Source organism: Vigna unguiculata, chromosome 1, assembly GCF_004118075.2.
Source record: "Vigna unguiculata cultivar IT97K-499-35 chromosome 1, ASM411807v1, whole genome shotgun sequence".
NCBI classification, from domain to species: Eukaryota; Viridiplantae; Streptophyta; class Magnoliopsida; order Fabales; family Fabaceae; genus Vigna; species Vigna unguiculata.
In genome coordinates this window covers 24,038,699-24,060,383 of record NC_040279.1, presented here as the reverse complement: position 1 = coordinate 24,060,383, position 21,685 = coordinate 24,038,699, and the positions used below count along the sequence as shown (strand labels likewise).

At 31.8% G+C, this 21,685-nt stretch overlaps 2 protein-coding genes across 2 annotated transcripts; both read right to left on the bottom strand.

Annotated features, from left to right (window-relative positions):
- Positions 1-1,427: 1,427 nt before the first annotated feature.
- LOC114180031 lies at positions 1,428-13,140 on the bottom strand. Its single transcript, XM_028066499.1, has 2 exons — positions 12,678-13,140; positions 1,428-2,888 (listed from the first exon to the last, which is right to left on the bottom strand). The coding sequence occupies exons 1-2, from the start codon at positions 13,105-13,107 to the stop codon at positions 2,767-2,769; spliced, it is 552 nt and encodes a 183-aa protein (XP_027922300.1). The 5' UTR covers positions 13,108-13,140; the 3' UTR covers positions 1,428-2,766.
- A 5,383-nt stretch (positions 13,141-18,523) lies between these two features.
- On the bottom strand, positions 18,524-20,414 carry LOC114194335 (NAC transcription factor 29-like). The gene is made up of 3 exons (XM_028084496.1): positions 20,124-20,414; positions 19,654-19,952; positions 18,524-19,555 (listed from the first exon to the last, which is right to left on the bottom strand). The coding sequence occupies exons 1-3, from the start codon at positions 20,392-20,394 to the stop codon at positions 18,965-18,967; spliced, it is 1,161 nt and encodes a 386-aa protein (XP_027940297.1). The 5' UTR covers positions 20,395-20,414; the 3' UTR covers positions 18,524-18,964.
- Between the last annotated feature and the right edge of the window lie 1,271 nt (positions 20,415-21,685).

Sequence of the window (21,685 nt, the reverse complement as noted above, 5' to 3'; positions counted from 1 at the left end):
GCCGAGTGGTCAAAAGAGGGTATATGGGTTATCAAGAATAGAGTCAATAGCTTGCCTTTCTCTCTCTCCCAACAAGCAAGACGAGATCACCACTTCTCTCAATAATGGACTTCCTTTAATTCTTTGATCTCTTATGAATGTGAAGCAGTTCTCCTTCTTTCTTGTCACCTCCGAACGTAATCAGAGAAGACAAGTGTGGCCTTGATTCTTTTGCATAGTCCGGGGGCCGGCCGCTGTAGAGCTGCACGCAGCTTACCCTCCTTTCACAACAAGGTAAGCTATTGAGGAACAATAGAAAATTCGATCTCATAGAGTTCAATTCCCAATGGATCCTCTTGAAAATGGGAAGATCTAGGATAAGCGGCCAACCTCCTAGAGTAGTTCGCTCAAAGACCCCACCCCCTCGAGAGCAAGATGCCGGTCGAGATGGAGTTGGGAGCCAACTTAGACTTTCCTTCTATTATTAACTTCACCCGTTGTTGTCTCAGGATCTTGAGTGTTATTTTAGTTAAGTTTAAGTTTGACGAGAATAATATTCTACAACCTTTCTTACGCTCTCGAGTGGGTTTGTACTCTGTTATGCTTTGAGTTTATCTTATCTTGAAAAAAATAACGTGAATATCTCCTGAAGCAGCACGCAACCTCCTATGACACTATAAGAGAAATAATATTTAGCAGGAATTAGTTTTGGCATTTTTGGCAAATTTAACCCCTACTAGAATGTTACCTACGATTTGTTTTTTCCCTAAAAAAATCAGCATCGTTGCTAACAGATTATCGACGGTTTCTAGAACTTGCATTATTTATCGACGGTTTCTGAAACCCCCATTATTTATCGACGATTTCTGGAACCCCTATTACTTACTAGTGGTTCTAGAACCCCTAGTACTTTTAAGGGATTTTCAAACTTTTGCTAGTTTTCATTAGTTTGAAATCCCTAGTGGAGTTTTCTTTACCTCTGTATGCAGTTTATTATCTACTGATATTTTTACTTGATGTTTCAAATTCCCTTAATTTTATTTGTTTCACTTTTTTAATGCACATAATTCCTATAACATAAAATGAAAAGCAAAAATTCTAAAATTTTGATATTTGTTTATAACTAGATATAACATTCATAAAAATAAGAAACATCATCTATAAGTTCAAGGTAAATAATAAAGTTTAAACGTTCAAACTAGTGAAATATATATTACAATATCTTTGTTTCTTCATAAAAATAAAATAGTGAAAGTCTAATAACATTATTCAATTATTAATCTTCATCTGAACCATTTGTTTCTTTATTAGGAACACTTTCTTTATCTGATACCTAAAATAAATAATAATCATAATTATTAACATTCTATATAGTATAAAAAATATATTAATATACTAAAGATTTCAATATTACTAGTGATGGATGAAACATAGGAAAGTCATGGGACAATTCTTCTTGATAGTTTGTACAAAGAAAGTTATCATTGTCTTCATTTCATTAACTTATGATGTTAATGAAAAAAACCTATTTTAAAACAAAATTAATCCAATTAATAAAGTAACATAACCTAGATGACTACAACTTGAGAGGTACTAACAATCACATGCAATGATGGGCAAGCTCTCTTTTACTGTAGAGGAATACATAATGAGCTACTTGCATTGGCTAGGGTAGGACCATATCATATCTCTTTGTTTATCTAAGAGATCAAATCATATATTTTTTGTTCATACTACTCATATTCATACATTATGCTATTTATCTATTTAGCTATCTATCACAATGTAGTGGCTATTGAAATTATGAAATGGAGACCCTTTGCTCTTATGTGTTGTTGCTATCTTTCAAAATCATAACTTCACTGTTTCCCAAATGTGGCAGCACCAGGGCTTCTCTTGCCATTGAGTAACAAACTTCACAAACTAAGGTTGATCTCCTAAGAATTAGCACCAAAAGAAGGTACTATAATCTTCCCTTCATAATTAAGCTTTCAATTATGAGCATTTATTGTAAAGTGGTTTTTGTGTATGATAAGTTAATTGGAGTGTGAAAATATTGAATTCAAAATTTTCTAAAAGAGCAACTAGTTTAAATGGCAAGTGTATTATGACAGAGATGAAGACAGTTCTTGTGATTTTACTTGAAATTTGATTGTCAAAACAAAAGGGTTTTACTTTTTGTAACAAAATGTAGTTCATCAAGATTGTAAACGATTATTTGTTACACCATGTTGCTTGCTTGTGTTTTTTGTTTGATGTGATCAAAGTAGAAACGTCATAAGAGAGTTTATTGAAATAGCAGGTGAAATGCTTATAAATTGTTATCATCTTGGTGGATTTAAGTTTACTTCATACCTATTTAAACCCATGAGGTTGAAATGAATACAAACTATTTGAATAATGACAATCTCATATTTGTCTTCTATGGTAATGAATTTTTTATGTTTATTTACCCTATTATTCTTAGCTGGCATGGTTCTTCTATCTACCATGATTGGTTTTGCAAATGGTCTTGGATTCCATTGTTTATTTGGGTTTATTTATACTTTTGGTAGTCCGCTAGCTCTGGCTCAAGCATTCAAGACCAGAGACAAGCTCCTGGCATGACATCACATTCAGAGCTAGCAGAAGAAGGGGTTATTCAGATTGTAATAATAAAAACAAATTGTGATAAAAAAAAGTTACCAACCTGGTTTTGTAACTGTGTATATGAAGGAAAACTTGAAGATGTCCCACTTTATGAATGAGCATTGAAGCCAAACACTTTAGATAGGCAAGGTCTCATACCTAAACCCTTAATATATCCACAATGTTCTTGACTTCGAAAACATAAGCTAAGGAATCATTACTTGATATATCTTTTGATTGAGATGACGATAATTTTGATTCATATGCTTGCATTTTTTTTCCTACATAGAACACGAGAAGAAAGTAATTAAAATAACATGAAGTACGGATGATAATTATAGACTTTGTTAGAATTGAACTTACACCAATTTCCCTTCTTCATCACTAACAAATGTTCCATTAGCATGCTTATGTGTAGATATTCATACCTCTGCTTTGTTGACCTTGTGGCCACATTTTTTTTCTTATAAAATTGAAGAAAAAATATATGACACAATTCAAAAATTAAAACATAAATTTTACTTGAATATATGTAGTATTGTAGCTATTTCATCTCTTTTTCTTGCGATGCTCTTAGATCCACTTATGTGAGGAATGGTTTGCTTTGCTCTATTCTCTTTTTGGCATTTCAGAATACATTAAGTTTCTCTATACTTTTGGAGTTGAACTTGTTGAATAATTGGCAGAGAACAAAAGTATTAAAAATTAGAGTATCCTTTACCTCCTCCTTAACGTTGAAGATTGACTTTCCATTAAGTTGTAAAACCAAGTGTACATCAATCTGATATAACACTTGAGCTAAAAGGCTTTTCCACATAATACTAGTAATAAGAGGTTCAGTCCTACCCACTAGTTTTTTCTCCATTAACTTCTTTATAGGTCTTTATTTTTCCAATGCCAAAGCTCCTAGCGTATCCATAATGAGATTTACCCATAAAAGTTAAAGAAACTGCTGCAATAAAATTGATCACCAAAGTCTAGTATTCTGCATTCTATTGCTATTCCTCTAGCAATGAATATTTTATCCCCTATGATCATCTTGATACTAACTCCTACGTGTTTACAAGGTTTCCCCAACCTTCTTGCAATTATGATTTATGCTGGATAAACAGGAATCTCGTTGAAGTAAAGTCAAAGTTATTAAATACAGTGTGGACCAACCAGTTTGCGAAGAAGAGCCAAACTAGAACTTTGTTTGAAAACTTCGTTTTCCCAGTTTATTTGAGAACTCAACTAAGTTTATGGTATCTGAATCAAGTAGTCATGCATAGGTTAAATAAAGTTTCCCTTCCAGCTACATATACCATGTTACTAACAGGCGAGGAAGGAGAAAATATTAGCAAATTAATAGAGGAACATTGTGAATGGTTTTCAACCATTTTCGAATCTATCATTCCATTGAATAAGAAGGTGGTTTTGGGAAACAGAGAATTATGAGTCAGATGTTAGAGGATTCTGATACATTTGCTTCGAAAAGATGGGGTCTTTAGTTGGAGCGTTTGTATCAATAGACAAAGCTACTGAGAATATGAAGAATATTGAATATGCAAGGATAAGGGTTCATGTGTCGCTTGGATCGGAAGTAAAAATGTCAAAAAAGATTATGATTAATAGCAAGCTCTGTGAAGTCTTTATACACGAAGAACATTCAACGTATATATCTCATGAATACAAATGCAGATCTTTGGTGAGAAATGACGAATTTGATAAATCAACAATCGCATCTTTGGATTCATCAGTGTTTGAATGTCTAAGTAGCTTCAAATTAGAGGATTGGAATATGAAGGATAATACAGTGCAAGCCATCGTGGTGGAGTCACCGGAGGAGATAATACACTATTTTAAGGTTTTCTTTTCTTTCTTTGTTTTATCACACTAATAATTACAATGGTGTTTTTTTAATATCATGTTAATTTTTATTTTCTTTAATATTTGTTGCAATTTTTAACCTTTCAAATTTAAACCAACACTGTTAGTTTCTACCATTAAATTTTTTATTCTAATTTTAAAATAAATATCTTTAAATTTTAAATACTTAACAAAAATATGAATTTTAATAAAAATATCAATATAACATTTATATAAAAAATTAAATTAAATTTTAATTTTAAAATAAACAAATTAATTTATTTAAAATAATTAAAACTAAATTAATAAAAGATAACGAATATAAAAATTAAATTGAATACAAAACATTGATACTTGACATCATATTACATGTGACATTTATATGTGACATTTGTTCTGTCATATGATACAATACTAACTTAAATATGCTATTTTTTTAAAATAAAAATAATTAAATTAAATTAAAAAAAAACCACAAACTGAAACGTAATATATACATTTCACTGTTAATTAGTCATTTAAATGATATTAATAACAATAACTAAATTAAACAAAGACGAAAATTGAATTGAATGAAACAAATTCAGAAAAAAATGAAAACCAAATTAGTATTTAAATTTAAGAAAAATAAACAGTAAAAGACACCATTATTTGCATTTCATGATGGATAATTGCACATGGCACAAGTGCCTTGTTCCACGTGCCATATAGTTTTTTACCATTTGTACGTTAATCTATTTATAACCGAATAAATAGTTTTAAGAGTATAAAGTCGTGAAATATAATTTATATATTAAAAGATATGTATTTAATATATTTTAGTATAAATTATATTTATAAATTTAATTTATTATAACTTTTAATGCATAAGTTTTATGTCTTTTACCATAATTATGAAATTCTGTTTAATTTTTTATCTTTTAAAAATGTAATTCGGTCTGTTATCGTTTTAAATTTCTCTCAATTTAGTTTTATTAATTTTTATCATTTTTATTTCAAAATAATTTTTTAGTTGATGCATGACATGAAATTACCTATTAAATTAATTTAGATGAAAATTTTGAATCCAACTGATCTTAACAAAATGACCACTCATTCTGAAAGCTGAACCCTACCAACAACTGGAAAAAAACAAACCTGAAATTGGAATTTTCAATTTGTTGGTAGTTGATCAAACTTAGTTTTCATGTGATTTTCACCATATTTACCAACCTTTTTGTTTGAATATCAATTGAGTTTTATTCTTTTCATATATAGGTAAATCTAACCAAGTACGTTTTGAATCAATTCACAAAATTTTCAAACTCTTATCATAAAATCGAAAATAAAAAAAATATAGATCAAAGTTAATTTTCAAAAACTAAAACTTATATATAAAACGTAGGACAAAAATATAATTTAGCCTAAAAATAAATAGTTGTCTTTTAAATTATGTACTTAAACCGGAGTATAAAATTTTAATTGCGCACTTGAAGCATTTTAAGTGAAAAGATAGAAGAAAGCTCACCTTACACTCCTCTCTGTTATATCTGTCATTTATGCCAAAACCAAGTAGTTATTGTTAAATGTAGACTTTAAATATAATTATAAACTACTCAAAAATTCTTGGTAATTTTTTCTCTCATTATCTACAATAGAAAAAAAAATGGATTAAATTTTTTCTTTGATTAAAATTAAGTTTCGAAACCTTTTCTTAGAAACTCTTCTATTTTATTTTTCGAAAAAGTTGAGATGTATCGGTTAATTTAAATTATGAAAATTTTGTTTTATTTTCTTAGAATTTCTTATCCAGATATTTATAAATTAAATTCTATATTCGCACGAAGAATATTGGTTGAGTATACAAAGTGTGATATTTTGATGTTTAAGCAGTCGTAGGAATATTGGGCTTTATAAAATCAGGCCCAACCCATGAACGCATGTGATGATATTCTTAATTAGGTCTTAGTCGTATATTACCATCTTCTGCAACTGAAAGTGATCAAAAGGCAAAGCTTAAGCGATGTTGCATAGAGGGTTGTTTCTTCTTGTACCTCTTTTTTTTTTTTTTTCTGCACTTCCATAACATTCATAAATCTTAAATTATTCCTCATTAAAATTACAATAAAAGGGTAAAAGTTATTATTGTACCTTTTTTTAATGCATTTTGGAATGTGTAATCTGAAAGATATTTTCAGATTCAAAAATATATTTCGAAATGTATATTTTGAAATAGATTCAAAAATATATTTTTAGTTGTACAATTCAGAAGATATTTTTGGATTCAAAAAAGAAATTCTGAATTACCAAATCTATAATAAAAAAAAACTGAATTTAAAAATGCATTAAAAAAATATATTCTAGAACATACATTTTAGAACATATTTTCAAATTCAAAATATAATTTTAAATTTGGACATATTTGGACATTTTAGAATATGCATTTTGTAATGTACTTTTTGAACGGATTCTAGAATGTACATTTTAAAACATATTTCTAAATTTGGAATTAACTTTTAAAATGTGCATTATGAAATAATAAATCAGTCCTTCTTAACAAATTAAATAAGGAGATTAGAGGATATCAATACCAAGAAATTGCTAAATTTCCTAACGAGAGCAAACAAACAACTAATATTTAAATACAACATAAGGTGTTAGTTTCATAAAACATACGACCACGATATAAAGAAATGTTTGACTTTGATCAAACAAATTGAAGGTTTTTCAATTAGCCCATTACAAAAATGTGAAACAAATTTTTCTTCAAAAAGACTTTTTAAACTTTAATTTTAGAAAAAAATAGAGAGATGAAACAAAGAAGGAAAAAAAAAAGAAGGAATGGCCCAATTTGTTATTAATTATCGCACTCTTTCTCATGAGTCCAACAACATACTTTCTATCCTCTGGTCCTGAGAGAGAAATTAATAATGTGGTTCTAATAATTAGAAGCAATGTCTCATCAAATGGTAAGAAACAATATTATTTATTGATTTTGTGCTCTCTTTTGTTAATGGTTAGAATCAATATTACAGATCTTGATTGATATTGTGCTCTGTTTTGATTCCCATAAGGTGTTGCTATCATGACCAATTCTTTCGTTATATTGTTCATTACAATTAAGGCTGAGATTGCATTGATATTGCAAGATGTGAGTATAAATACGCACTCTGTCATATGAAAAAAATCGATAAAAAGGAAGAAATATTCTCTACACTTCTCTAATTTTTTTTCATCACCACTCCCACATACTCACCTCCTTTTTTTATCTCTCTTTCAAAAAAAAAGGGTTAAATATGTTTTTGGTCCCTCAAATTTCAGCAAAATTTTGAATTAGTCTCTCATCAAAACTTTTGACCAATTTAGTCCTTCATTTTTAAAAATGCATGAATTTAGTCCTTTTAACCAAATTTTGTTAAGTTTATCTGACATTTCAAACTCATTTCATGATAATATTTGAATTATTTACACCGTTTGACACATTTTTGCTTCAATGTTAACTCAAATATTATCATAAAATGCATTTAAAATGTCAAATAAACTTCATAAAATTTGGTAAGAAGGACTAAATCCACGCATTTCTAAAGATGAAGGACTAAATTGATATAAAGTTTCGAAGATGGACTAATTCCAAAATTCACTAAAACTTGAGGGACCAAAAACATATTCAATCCAAGAAAAAACATATTGAAGGAGGTAGAAAAACAAGAGAAGAAAACATTCTCTATACTTGTCTAATTCTTTCTCATTATCACTCACATAGACACCTCTCATTTTTATCTCTATTGGAAAAACAAACACAAAAATATTAGAAAAGAAAGCAAGAAAAAAGAGAAGAGAAAAGGTGAGGAGATATTGAAAATTTTTTAAGGTACGTCACTCTCAGTTCTTTTATGTTTTGATTTAGTTTTTCCCATTTTCATTTTTTTTAATCATAAAAAAATATTTTTCACTTTTCTTTAGTGTCTGCCCGGCCGCTCGCGTTGCATGACATTCAATTTAACTTTTTTTTTTCTACAAAATATATATAGATGATCTAAAAATAAAAAAATAGCTTTCTTTGTTTACCTTTCATATTTATCTTGTTGCTCACGTAGCAATGACATCCACATCCACTTTTAAATAACTTTAAAAAGATATTAAAAATTTATAAATGATTAAAAAAATGAAAAAATAAAAGAAAAAAAAAGAATTTATTTCAAGTGTTTGTCTGGCCACTCGCATTGGGTGACACCAATTTTAAAATAATCCAAAATACGAAAAATTTAAATAAAAAGGTTTTCAAAAATATCAAAAAATTCAAATCATTTTTCAAATAGTTTTCCAAATAGTTTTCCATAAAGAACTACGTAACCATGATTCTCAATTCACATGGAGATACGTAGGAGTGAGGACTAATCCTCTTTGGGCCCAAAAAACCAAAAAAAAAAGATTTTTGTTTCTTTTGTAAATTCATTTATTATTATTTTTGGGAAAAATAAATATTTTGAAAAACCACATCATCCTTTTTGCATGTTTAATTAAAGGTACTATTATAGGACGAACGTTGCGGGGTGCTAACACCTTCCCCACGCATAACCGACTCCCGGACTCAAAATCTAATTTTTCGCAGACCTTGTTTTATCTTTTTTTGGTTTTTCCTTAGTTTTCCAAAATAAACTATGGTGGCGACTTCAAACTCTATTTTTTTACAAATTTAATTTTTGGTTCGCTGTCCCGTCACAATTTCGGTTGCGACAGAAACTTTTTAAGTTGTTTTCATACTTTCAAGAGTGCTTTCAAGATTTCATGATCAAAGGCTGTGTTGTGATCAAAATCCTTGTGATTGCTTCTACTATGTTGAATCTTTGGTGAACTCTTTTTTATTTGTTTTTTCTCAAGTGTTTTAGTATTGTTTTAAAGTTATTGATCAAGAGTTGACAAGAAATATATCCTCTTATGGGATCACTAGTCCATTTTAAAGTTTTTACATCGCAGTATATGCCTCGATTCTTGCGCACCCGCTGCATATAAACACGCGATGGCATTTTTGTAATTAAAGGCACCTTTTATGCCTCGGTTGTTATACTAACATAGGCATATAGCTTAAAAAAAATTACGAATTCGCGTTGTCCACAAAATTTGAAAATTTTTAACTGCTTTTATGCCTCAATTACCATAGAACCGAGGCCTAATAGCTTTTTTGCTTCAGGTTTTTTTCACCTGATGCAGTTACTTGGCTATATTTTTTTTTAATTCACTGATAAAATATGCCTTGGTTCTTTTATAACCGAGGCAGTAGGGATCTTTTTGCTTCAGATCTATTACCAACCGAGGCATATAGTAAGATAATATGCCTCGGTTTCGAATTAACCGAGGCAGTATGGCTTCGTAGGGTTAAAAAAACCCTAAATCCTTTCGCAGCCGCGCAAACCATCTCGATTTTCTTCTTCTCCGAGCATCCCCACACAACATCCAAATCTTTTCTTCTTCTTCCACTACACCCCAGCCTTCGTTCCGGCTTCACCACCGTTGCATCGCCGCTGCACCGTGGAGGAGGTGGTTCTGTGGCCGTCGCTGCATCTTCTTCATTTTCGAGCAACTCCACTACGTCGCTGATGCGTCATTCCACCAACGTCGTTGCTGCGTTGTTCCGCCAGCGCCACTGCTGCGACGTTCCGCCAACGCCGTCGTTGCACCGTTGTGCCGCCACTTCACCGTCGACGAGATTGTTCCGGCGCCGCTCCTTCTTCGTCTTCTCCAAGCAACCATCACGAAGGTTCTATTGCACGCAGCCCTTCATTCCACCTGCACCGCCGATGCACCGCCATTGCACCGTCGAGGAGGTTGTTCCGACACCGTAAACAATATTTTTTTTATTTCTGATACACAATTAGGCCTCAGTTGGAGGAAACCAAGGCAGTAACTACTTTTTCTGCATCGGCTTAATAACTGAGGCATAAATGAGAGTCTTTTTACCTCGGCAGTATATACCTCGGGTGCGAACCCGAAGCCAAAAGTGTAAAATAACCGCTGTCGTTTGCCTTCCCTGCACTAGTGGATCAAGAGTGGATTAAGGTTGATATCCTATTGAAGATGTTAAAGAGATGATTGTTGTAGTTGAGTTCGTAATTGTATGTTCCTCTGTACAAACTTGTTTTTGTTAGTGAAACTATTTATTCTCACATTGAATAATTAAGACTGAATGTGAGATCAATTGATCTAAATCAATATAATATGTTGTTCGTCTTTATCTTGCTTTATCTTCTTTAATCGCGTAGCTCTCTAATCTTGTAATCTTGATTAACAAATTTAATCTCATTCTGGTTTTTAAATTGAAAGTGTTTTAAAAATAACTTAAAGAAAGATTTTTTGTGTGAAAAAGTTTCAAAATCAATTCACGCCTTCTTTGTTTGGCTAAGTGTCGCAACCAGAATCGCGACTGGACGACGAACCAAAAAAGAAAACGGATTTAAAAAGAGATTTGTGAGTCGCCACCATAGTTATTCTGGAAAACCATAAAGATAAGACAAGTCTGCGAAAAACCAGATTTTGGATTTGGGAGTCGTTTACGCGTAGGGAAGGTGTTAGCACCCTACAGCGCCCGCCCAAAGGCGATACCTTTAATTAAAAATGCAAAGTTGACGTGATTTTCAAAATATTAATTTTCCCCAAAAATAATAAGACAAAAATGCTAAAAGAAACAAAATATTTTCTTTTATTTTTTGGGCCCGACAAGGATTGACCTTGGTCCTACGTATTCTCATTCAAAATGAGAAATCAGGGTTACGTAGTTCTTTAGAAAAACGATTTGGAAAATGTTGATATTTTGTATTTTTTTTGTGTTTTTTGAGATTATTTGAAAATGTGTGTCACACGACACGGGCGGTCGGACAGACACTAAAGCAGAGAAAGAAAATTATTTTGGTATTTATTTAGAAAATAAGTGTCACACGGTGCGAGCGACCGGACAGACACAATAAAGTAAAAGAGAACACATTTTTTCAGATTTTTCTAGTTTTTTTTTTGCAATTTTTTTTTTTTTGATAATTTTCAAATATTTGATTTTCTAGGAATAATAATAAAAAATAATAAAAAAAACAAAAGATGAAAATAAGCGAAATAAAAATAAAAAAATAAATAAAAAGAGAGAAAAAAGAAAAGAAAAAAAATGGAAGTGGAAAACAAAATATGGGGGTACATGAATAATTAATGGAGGTACATGAAGTAAATCATGTGTATACAATAAAAATGGGGGTGCAACAAGTAAAATAAAAAAAGACAATAGAACACTAATGGGTAGTGGAGTTAGTGAACATGGGGTGCAGCAGGTAGCAAACCAGTCCAAAAAAAAGGGGTGTGATGCTAGCAAATAACAGGGGTGCGTAGAGAAAACAAAATACAGCAGCAAAACACAAACTAAAGGAGGTGCAGAGATTAAAAAAAAGGTGCGAGGAGAAAACAGATCCAACTCTAATACATAAGAGCGGGAGGGTGAGAATATTAAAAAAACGGTGTAAGAAAGGAAGTGGGCTAATCAGCCCAACATGAGATGTGTACGGTGAACTTAACCTAAACCCTAGTTGTTCGAAAAAACAAGAGCCTCGCCCCTCTCTATCTCTCTCGACCCTTGCACGGCTCACTGCCTACCAACACACCGCCCTCACCTCTGCTTCACCACGCCACCCCACGACTGGTTGCCGGCGACGCTAATCAACGCCGAGGGCGTCGTCCTCCCTCTCGGTGGCTCAACCACCTTGTTTTCACTTACGCATCGGAACGTAACTCTGAGAGACCAACGCCGACGCAGCGCTTGAAACTTCTACCGTGAACGTCGCTGCTGCCGCGACCGAAGCGTGTCGCCCGCGGTGCCAATTCCCCCTTCTGCGCGAGGATTTCTTCCCGGTCGTAGCTTTGCGCGTTCTGCTGCCAGCCTGTCGCGGTCATTTTCGCGTCGCACCACCTCGCCGCCACCGTGGAGGGAATCGCGGAGGAGAATAGAATGGTGAAGGTGAAGGAGGATAGAGTGCATTACGTGATATTGATGTTAGTTGCTATGGTTGGATTCTGTTTCTTTGTTTGTTTTTTTTTATTTAGATGACACAGACACATTGTAAATGGATATCACAACGGCTTTTTACACACACATGCACATGAATCAACAAGCAGAAGAACACAGCACAACAGAACACCATATTCGCATATTTAACAAGCCACAACAAGCCACATACATTCTAGTTCATATTCACGGCAGCGATACTTACCTCTTGATGCCCCTTTCTCTTGTGATGCCCATTTCCCCTTTGATCGCAGCTTTTGTTTTGTTCTCCCCAAACCTCTGGGATCTCTCCCAACTCTTTTTTTTTTCGCTGCTCCACTACCGGTTTCTCTGCAGGAACTATCTTTTTTCAAAAATCTCCTTTCTCCCCCTTTTTTCTCTCTTTTTGTGCTCTGAATATCAATTAGATATGAATTGTATGTGAATTGTATTTGAAATTTTTTTTCTCTTCCACCTTTCTTCTTTTTTCTCTTTTCCTGAGTGCTGAGAACCCCTTGTTTGTTTAGGTCCAGAGACGTAGAAAGGTGGGAAGTGACGGTTGCTTCCCCCTTTGCCCAATCTGCAGAGTCACTTCTCCCTTCAATCAATCCATGTAGATGCAGCCAGTCAGTCACCAGCCTCCCTCGCTGATGCATTTTCTTCTTTTGTTGGATAGGTAGCTGCAGCTAAGCGAGTGTGTGTTCCAGGGTGCCAAATAAGGAAAAAGTTAGGCAGCCTGTGTGCAGAGAAATTGAATGCTCTGCGTCCTTTTTCTTTGCTTTTCTTTTCAAATCTCCATTCTACTTTTTTTCATTGCACTTTTTCTTCTTTTTTTTTATCTTTCTTTCTTTTTTTTCTTTTTTTTTCTTTTCACTCTTTTTTAATCCGTTTTTTTTTTACATAAAATAAAAATAAAATAACATAATAATAATAATAAATAAAAATAAATAGTAATAAAATGAAATAAAATAAACAAATATGAAGAAAATTGAAAACAAAGAAAAAGAAAAAAAAATAAATAAAAATAAAATAAATAAATAAAAATAAAATAAGATAAAAGGACATAATAAAATCAAAGTAAAACAAGATAAAAAAGCAAATAATAATAAATAAGTAAATAAGTAAAAGTAATAATAACGAAAAATAATAAATAAATAAATAGATAAATAAAATATATATATTATAATCCGGACAAAATTGGGTGTTGACACTAAGTCATCAATTATTTCATAACACAAAGTTTATCCAACTATCATCTTGGTTTATAATGATATGTCACAACATTATGATAAAACAAAATAGATAGTCATATATATATATATATATATATATATATATATATATATATATATATATATATATATATATATATATATAACAAAAGGATTTATGCCTAAACTTCATCATAGAAGCATTATCTATACCGCAACCTCACTATTGTCTAGCTAAAGGAGCATCCGCACATGTATTATCCTCCGCTCACACAATTTAAGAGATCATTGCAAAGAAATCAAGAGAAAACCCAACAACACAAGAAACAAAATGGTAAGATAGCATAAAAGAAAAGTTATACTTGTAAACATAAATCAGATTACCATAACAATGTAACCCATACAAAAATAATTAAGCATAAATAGCAGTTGACACTAAACTCAATTATCTGGATACATGCCATAAATATAGGTGTCATTAAAGGTATGCACCTGTGATGATTTCTAGTCTCTACAAAGTACTAAGACACAATGGGTCATCACCCAACCACACAAGGTTAATCCTAGCCTATGACTAGAGAACAAGTCCATAGATGAGAATCTCATGTTACTCTCACCACATAATTCATTTTACTCTATGTGATTATTAGAGTTCAAGATACCTCCTTCCAGACTTCCTTATATCAAGGCATACACTAAAAATAACAACACTAAGAATTTCCCTTGAAATCCTTCAAACTTCATCACATATGCTCACCACAACATATTATATTCAATAGATCATAATGAGATCCATAAACATACTTCACATCAACGACAAAACACCTTAAAACAGTCAAATAAGATAAGCAGACAAAACAAGGCAAATAACATAAAGTACATCCAAACGGTGAAAATCATTTCTCTAACCACGGACTTCAAAATAAAGATCCCACCCATGAAAGTGAAGATTCACATGTCTAGGAGCAATTGTCAAAATTTCAGCTCGATTTGATAATTAACGAAGTGGGAATCTTCATTTTACCAAAAGAACACAGGTAATAAAAACATGGTGGCACCCAACACCTAGTCCCTGGAATTCACTGACTTCTGGCACTCGACGGTCCAAAAGTGGCATCCAGAGATACCAAGCCATGGCCTGGCGCCTGTCGGCATTGTGACGGCATCTAACGCTATATCAGAAACAACAATTTGCCTTTTTTCTAGTTTTTAGGTGATATGGATTTGTTTTCATTGTTCAAATTGGTAATCTTATTTTAGGATTGATCCTTAACAGTTTTTATAACATAGTAATTGGTACCAATGTGACCTATGACTCATATTCCAAGTTCTCCTAATTACCACAAATCAAACAAGTAACAGATTCAAATAATCAAACACAATTTCACCTACCATCAGCATACATACCTACAAATCTACCTTAGCAACACAATTTTCTCATTGAGATCAAAAGCAACCACAACCGGCCACATCAAACTCACTCACACTAAAATCACTAGCTTTTGTTACATGGTTAAAAGTTTGACTGGCTCTAAGAACTCCACATCCTTTCCTAAGCCACATGATATTCTATCTACACATAGAAACACCATATAATGATCAGATCATATCCTCATAATCCTTGATCAACAAAGAATTGTATAGAAGTTAACAAAGTCACTTGCGATCTCAAAGAGAAACACATGCAAAGATGATCAAAATTATCCAAAGGATGAGCTGAAAATCAACTTACTCAATTTGAGAAATTAATGGGATGAACTTAAAGATCTCACCACGAGGATCCCATATACAGTCTCTGATCTTCAAAAAGATGATCACATGGTTAGATAATTTAGAGAGATAAAAACTAAGAAAAAAGGATTTTGGAGAAATAAAATGTTTTTGAGTAATGAGATCCCTTTATGAAATTTATAATCACACATTATATTACTAAAATAATATTATTTTATTATTTTAAAATACTATCATTCTTAAAATAATATTTTCTAGGTTCTCATACACATTGTATCTTTCTATTTTTTTTTTCATTAAGAGTAACAATTAAATTTGTATGATAAAAAATTTGCCATTCATGGTTTTTCTATTATTTTCTTAATTCTATGATTCTTTTAGCCTTTTAATATTAATTGATTTATATTATGTCTTAATCAAATATTCACTCACGAATCCTCAACACTAAATAATAGGAAAAAACTAATACTAATTCTTGACTTCTTTGTAACATGTAGACAGACCCTTTAAATAAGGTCGTATTTAGGCTACCAATTAGGTTACTGAATTTCATAACTTATAATAACAGATCATTTTGAAAAATGTGGGTTATATTGGGTTCCTGTTCATAGGGTGGGAGAGACTTTTCGCCATAAACGACAAATAATCCATTGAATTATTCTTTTCATACCATTTTGTGTATTTTAAAGTTTTTGACATTTTAGCGTTTGCTTGATTTTTCACCTGAATATCTCAAACTGATTCCTCTTGGAAGCAAACAGTAGTTTCTCAAAGAAATACCTTAGGAGAGGGATGAAATTAACGGATAAATATTGGTAAAAAAATTAATTGCTACCTCGTAATTAAAATAAAATATTTAAAAATATCTTTAACAACAGATAATGCTGTCCTAAATGTGGTTGTTAATAATTTATATAAATAAAAAAAAAAAGTCAGTGTCTCTCTTTTAGCTCTGTTTTGGACACTAAATAATAACTACAAATTACTAAAGAAAAATTCATCTTAGTGACTACAAATTTAATTGCAAACCTGCTTCTTTATATGTAACAAGACATAAAAATATTAAAGAGTTAATTATGCTTTTAGTTCTTGAACTTTGATCAAAATTGAAATTCGGTTGTCAGAAACTTCGATACATTTTGATCCTTAAACTTTGAAAATAAATGAATATAATCATTTTAATTCAATTACGTTAATTTTTTTTTAGATGTTGAATGCGTCTTTCAGTAGATATTGAATTGGGAATGTGTCAAACGGTATAAACAACTCTAATACTAACATGAAACGCGTTCGACACGTAAAAATAAAATTAACGTAATTGAGTTAAAATAACTATATTTACTCATTTTTAAAGTTTAGGGACCAAAATATTTTAAAGTTTCAAACAAAGACAAATTCTAATTTTCGATTAAAATTCATGAATAAAAAATATACTTAACTCAATACTAAATATACATAAATTGTAAAATAATATATCATTTAAATAAATATGGTGAACTGATAATGATAAAATTGAAATAAAGATTTGCATGTGTTAATAAGCTTGATGACGTACTCCAAAAATCTAACTTTAACAGATAAATGAATTGGAGTATCAAATGTTGATTTTGATCACGTCAAGTCAGATTGAAATTAATTATGAATTTACGTGATTTGTATCCAACTCATGCACACATTCATCTCGGTTCAACGTTGACCATGAGAAAAACTCCATTTTTCGGTGTTTTTAATGACATTTTTCGGTGATTTTAATGACATTATTCGGTGGTTATTTGTAATCTTCTTATGTTAATATCTTCGTGCTATGAATAATAAAAAACAAAACTTAGACTAAGGAGGCTACTTGATTTATACATATAATTTTGCATGTAGTGACCAAAAAGGTGATTGAAGAATCAAATATATTAAAATAAGCGGAGTATGGTGAACACACCAACATTGCATTGTATTGGTAGCTCTTAAGGTTTGGTTGTGGCTATTTGTTACAATCATGAAAATTAATCACGAACACGTGGGAAGTAGTTGGAAATGGTACAAGATAAAGATCATTCTTCATGCAAACTTCAATATATCACAAAAGACAAATTCAAGATTATGGATATTCTTATTTGGATAGAGCCTAAGTTACATCAAATTAATTAATGAGGATATTATTTATTGTAGGCACATTAGACAATTTTCCGATGTGTTAGTTAATTTCCGTTCCTTTTTATATGTTATTTGAAGTTTTTTTTTACGTCAAAAGTCAAAAGATGAATTAATTTTGTATTTTTAAATTTGAAAGTAGCATTAAATGAAGGGAATAATAGTTAATTGACTACCCATTATTTTCATTACGCATATTACACGAGTTTATAAAAATCACAATTGATTTTTTTTGTAAATTATACTTTCCAATCAGAAAACGTTTTTTTTTTTCTACTTTCAAAGAAATTTTAAAATATATTTAAAATGAAAAATAAAATTATATTTATAAGTTAAAATAAAAAAAAAAGAAAGATGTTATATGAAATAATTTATGTATAAACTAATTTAATTTGTTGAAAAGGTTAATTTCTTCTTTTTTTTCTATAAATATTTACAAAAAAAAAACTCCTCCAAACAATTTCTAATTTATTTCAAAATCTATAAAGTAAGAAAATGGGGGTGCTCTAAAGTCAATAAATTTATATACCTTATTATAAAACAAAAAAGAAAAGTTTAACCATATGGTGTCACGCACGCCTAATTATCCTATGGTATGGCAAAGTTGGACTTGGCTGAGTTTTTCTGAAAAGGAACCAAAAAAGTTGGACTTGACATATAAAATTTGGACCCATTCTTGAACTAGATATTTAGGAAGAAAAACATGGAAGAAACAAAAGGAGTGGGAAAAAATTAGATAGAAAATAAACACAACACGTTTTCATTTCTCAACCAATAGATGTAATTCATGTTTTTAATTAATTATTTAATTGATGGGTTTCTTAGTTCTCAGGTTGAGGTTCAATGTGAGTTCAATAATGCATGTGAATAGTAACAGTCAATGATAAAGCTCTACTGTTGAAGACACTGAAATAGAAAATGATAGCATTCCAAGCACAAAAGAAAATTAGTCGCTAGCTATCCTTTCAGGGAAAAGAATGAAAAATGAAAAATGAAAAATATCAACATAATCAAGTACAATACCTTATCTACAAAGTATATAATAAAGCTAACCTCCAAATCCAAACACGTACAAATTAACATTCTGTACACAAATTGTTTTGATTTGTCATAGAAACTTGGATATTTTGTTTCTACAGTTTCTTGACCCCTTGAATGATGGAATATTTCTTTTGATTCTATACCAAACTGTTACTTCTTTCAAGCTACCTTCTATTCTTCATTCTCCAGCACAAATTAATTAAAAAACAAAAAACGCTATAACAATATCTATGTGCTAAATTACCAACCCTTCTTATCTAATGATGAAATTGGTGTGTTCTTTGGTGGGTTCAGCTTTTGAATATTTTACTCCTCTGTAATTTTTCTATTTCAATTCTGTTTTTTTTTTTTTTCTGACTTAATAACTTGTTGGTGTATGTTTGGATTATCCTTGAAATTGAAGCTGAGGACCAAGCAGTAACCGCTGATTCAGCAAAGACTGTTTGACGAGGTAGTTCCATTGTGGATTCTCGTACTGGGGGTTGATGTTGGAAGGAAAGTTGCAAGAGGAACTCAGGTATTTCTTCGATGGGTACAGAGTTTCATCATCAATGCTTGAAAATTGGCGCTTCGGCCTCATGTTTTCCATGTTGGAGAGTGAAGGGTTGAATTGGGTGTTCTTCTGAAACGTGTAGCCATTGTTGGGGGTGTTGATCGGAGAAGATTGGTGTTCCAAATTCTCAGTGTTGAAGCCTGCACTTGATCCAATCCCTGGTGGGTTGGAATGGTTCTCAGACAAGAAACTGCTGAGCACAGAGTAGTCCATGGCATCCAACAGGTTGGAGAAGGAGACAGATTTTTGAGACATCAATGTGTTCTGAGGAGGAGGTGTCGGAGATTTTAAGATTGGCAAAAGGGTGTCATTGAATAGCTGTTCCTCTGCTTGATCCACCTCACCAACTCCTATTCCTGCCTCAGTTGAAGTTAGAGCATGTTTGGATTTCTTGTAAATCCGACACAACACCCAATCATCCAACTGCAACAACAGTTAATGCATATCAGAACCAAACAACATCATAAAAAACACAGTTCTTGTTTTTACACAAAAAATGTAATGAAAGGTAGGGGACTTACTCTCATGGAGGAGTCTTTGAGCTTAATGGGTTTGTTGTTATCTACAAGGCGATATTCATGCATGATCCAATTGGTTTTGACACCCTTTGGGGGTCTACCTTTGTAGAACACCAAAGCCTTCTTCACACCAATGTTCTCTTGAACTGCTCCACCCTGCAATGATGTGACTATGGTCTTATCTGTGCCAGTGGCCTTCCAATACCCTGAAGCAGCTGCTCTGTTTGGCCTTGCACCATTTGGGTACTTCCGGTCTCTGGGACTGAAAAAGTACCATTCTTTCTCCCCGAACGTTGCCTTTGCTGTTGAAAAACCACATCAAACAAAACATCATAAGTAAACTCGAACAATTTAAACAATTGAAAAATTTCAGTCTTTTTTTCATTTCGACACATTTCTCATCACATTCACACTAGATTGGCACATGGGTCATGCATTATTCATTGTTTAGAGGGAGTGGAAGAGAGAAAAACCTGGCAAGTCCCATGGATCTAACTTGTAGATATCAACCTCGGCAATGATGGAAACGGGTAAGGGTATGGATGCAACCCTTTTGCTAAGGTAGTGAAGAATGAGTTCTTCATCTGTTGGGTGGAACCTAAAACCAGGTGGCAAATTGGATTGAGGGCTTCCCATTATGTGGAGAAGAAGAGAAATGGGTAAAAGAAGAGGGAAAGAGAGGATTGAAATTTTTGGGGTGGGGAGAAGAGATGGGATTTTATGGTTGTGGGATTTTGTCGCCATGTGGAAAGAGATTAGGTTGAGATGGGAAGGGGGCATGAACGAGAGAAGAAGAGATGAGTTCAAAAAGTGGGGACCATGAGGAATTGGTGATGGCTAGCCATCTACCAAGAGAAAGTTTGTGACTTCATGATAATGGCCCAATTACGTTGCGATATTATGCAATTGCGAACACTACTACCACTTTTGTCCTTTCTCTCGGATTATTATTGTGTGCAATGGCGGCGGCTACTGACGTCATTTTCTTCACATAAGATGACGACACGTGTCATTGCCAAACCCACAAGATAAAGTGATTGATGGATAATTCGACAAGAATAATGTTACCTTTTTCTTCTAATTATTTTTTCTTCTCCTCCGTGAAAAAATTCCCCTTCAACGGATTCCACAAGTTTTTTTTTTTTTTTTAAAGGATTCAAAAAAGCGTGAAAAATGAAAAAAAATATTTTTTTATCATATAAATGCTAATATTTTATTTGTTGAACAACTTAAAATTAATTAGATTTTGTTACGATGACGTAGAATTGTTCAATAAGGTGATTAATTTAATGTGTTGGTATTGGTCCACTTATGAAGGTTGGAAGAATAATTTTTAAAAAAATAGTATGTTATTCTGTTGAGAAAAAATATATTTTAATGTTAGTGGGCGTTGTCATCGTCGTGGATTATCATGCGTGTGGCTTTGACACTTTGACTGAATACCCGATGTTTTATTTTATGCTACTGGCTCTATGAATAGGATCATTTTTTCTCTTCTTCCTTTTATTTTTTTATTTTAATATTGTGTTCCGTTGAGTCAAGAGTGTGCATGGCACGAGCATCGTCTTTAAATGAAGTTCCTAGTTTTATACTTCGGACTTTTTCTTTTTCTTTTATTCCATCTTCCATATTCTATGCTTTATATTTATTTCTAATTTATTTTATCCATGTACAATTTCCAAACATTGGGTAACTGTTTCGTTTTTTTTTTTCCTTTTGCACGTCAATTTTCCTAGTATAATAAAGCTATACGAATATGAGATTATTGCTTAAGTAGAATTATTGAATTTAAATTATAGGTATGTAATTACGTTAAATGTTTAAATGAAGAACTTTATCACCAAAAAGATGTTATTGGATTTAAATGTGATTAGTTTCTATTATTAGTATTTTTAAATAATTGTAAACTAATATATATATAATCAAAATAAATTTTAATTAAAAATTCAATTTTTATAAGAACGTTAATATGAATAAGGAGATCGATTTTATTAATTGTAATCGCTCAGTATATGTTTGGACGAAATAATTCGAG

Coding starts and splice junctions, on each gene's coding strand:
- LOC114194335 (XM_028084496.1), bottom strand. CDS start 20,394: ATGGCGACAAAATCCCACAACCATAAAATCCCATCTCTTCTCCCCACC. Junction 19,953..20,123: donor AGATCCATGGGACTTGCCAG/GTTTTTCTCTCT, acceptor GTTTTTCAACAG/CAAAGGCAACGTTCGGGGAG. Junction 19,556..19,653: donor TCAAAGACTCCTCCATGAGA/GTAAGTCCCCTA, acceptor CTGTTGTTGCAG/TTGGATGATTGGGTGTTGTG.
- LOC114180031 (XM_028066499.1), bottom strand. CDS start 13,107: ATGCATCAGCGAGGGAGGCTGGTGACTGACTGGCTGCATCTACATGGA. Junction 2,889..12,677: donor AGAGAAAGGGGCATCAAGAG/GTAAGTATCGCT, acceptor TGTTCTATGTAG/GAAAAAAAATGCAAGCATAT.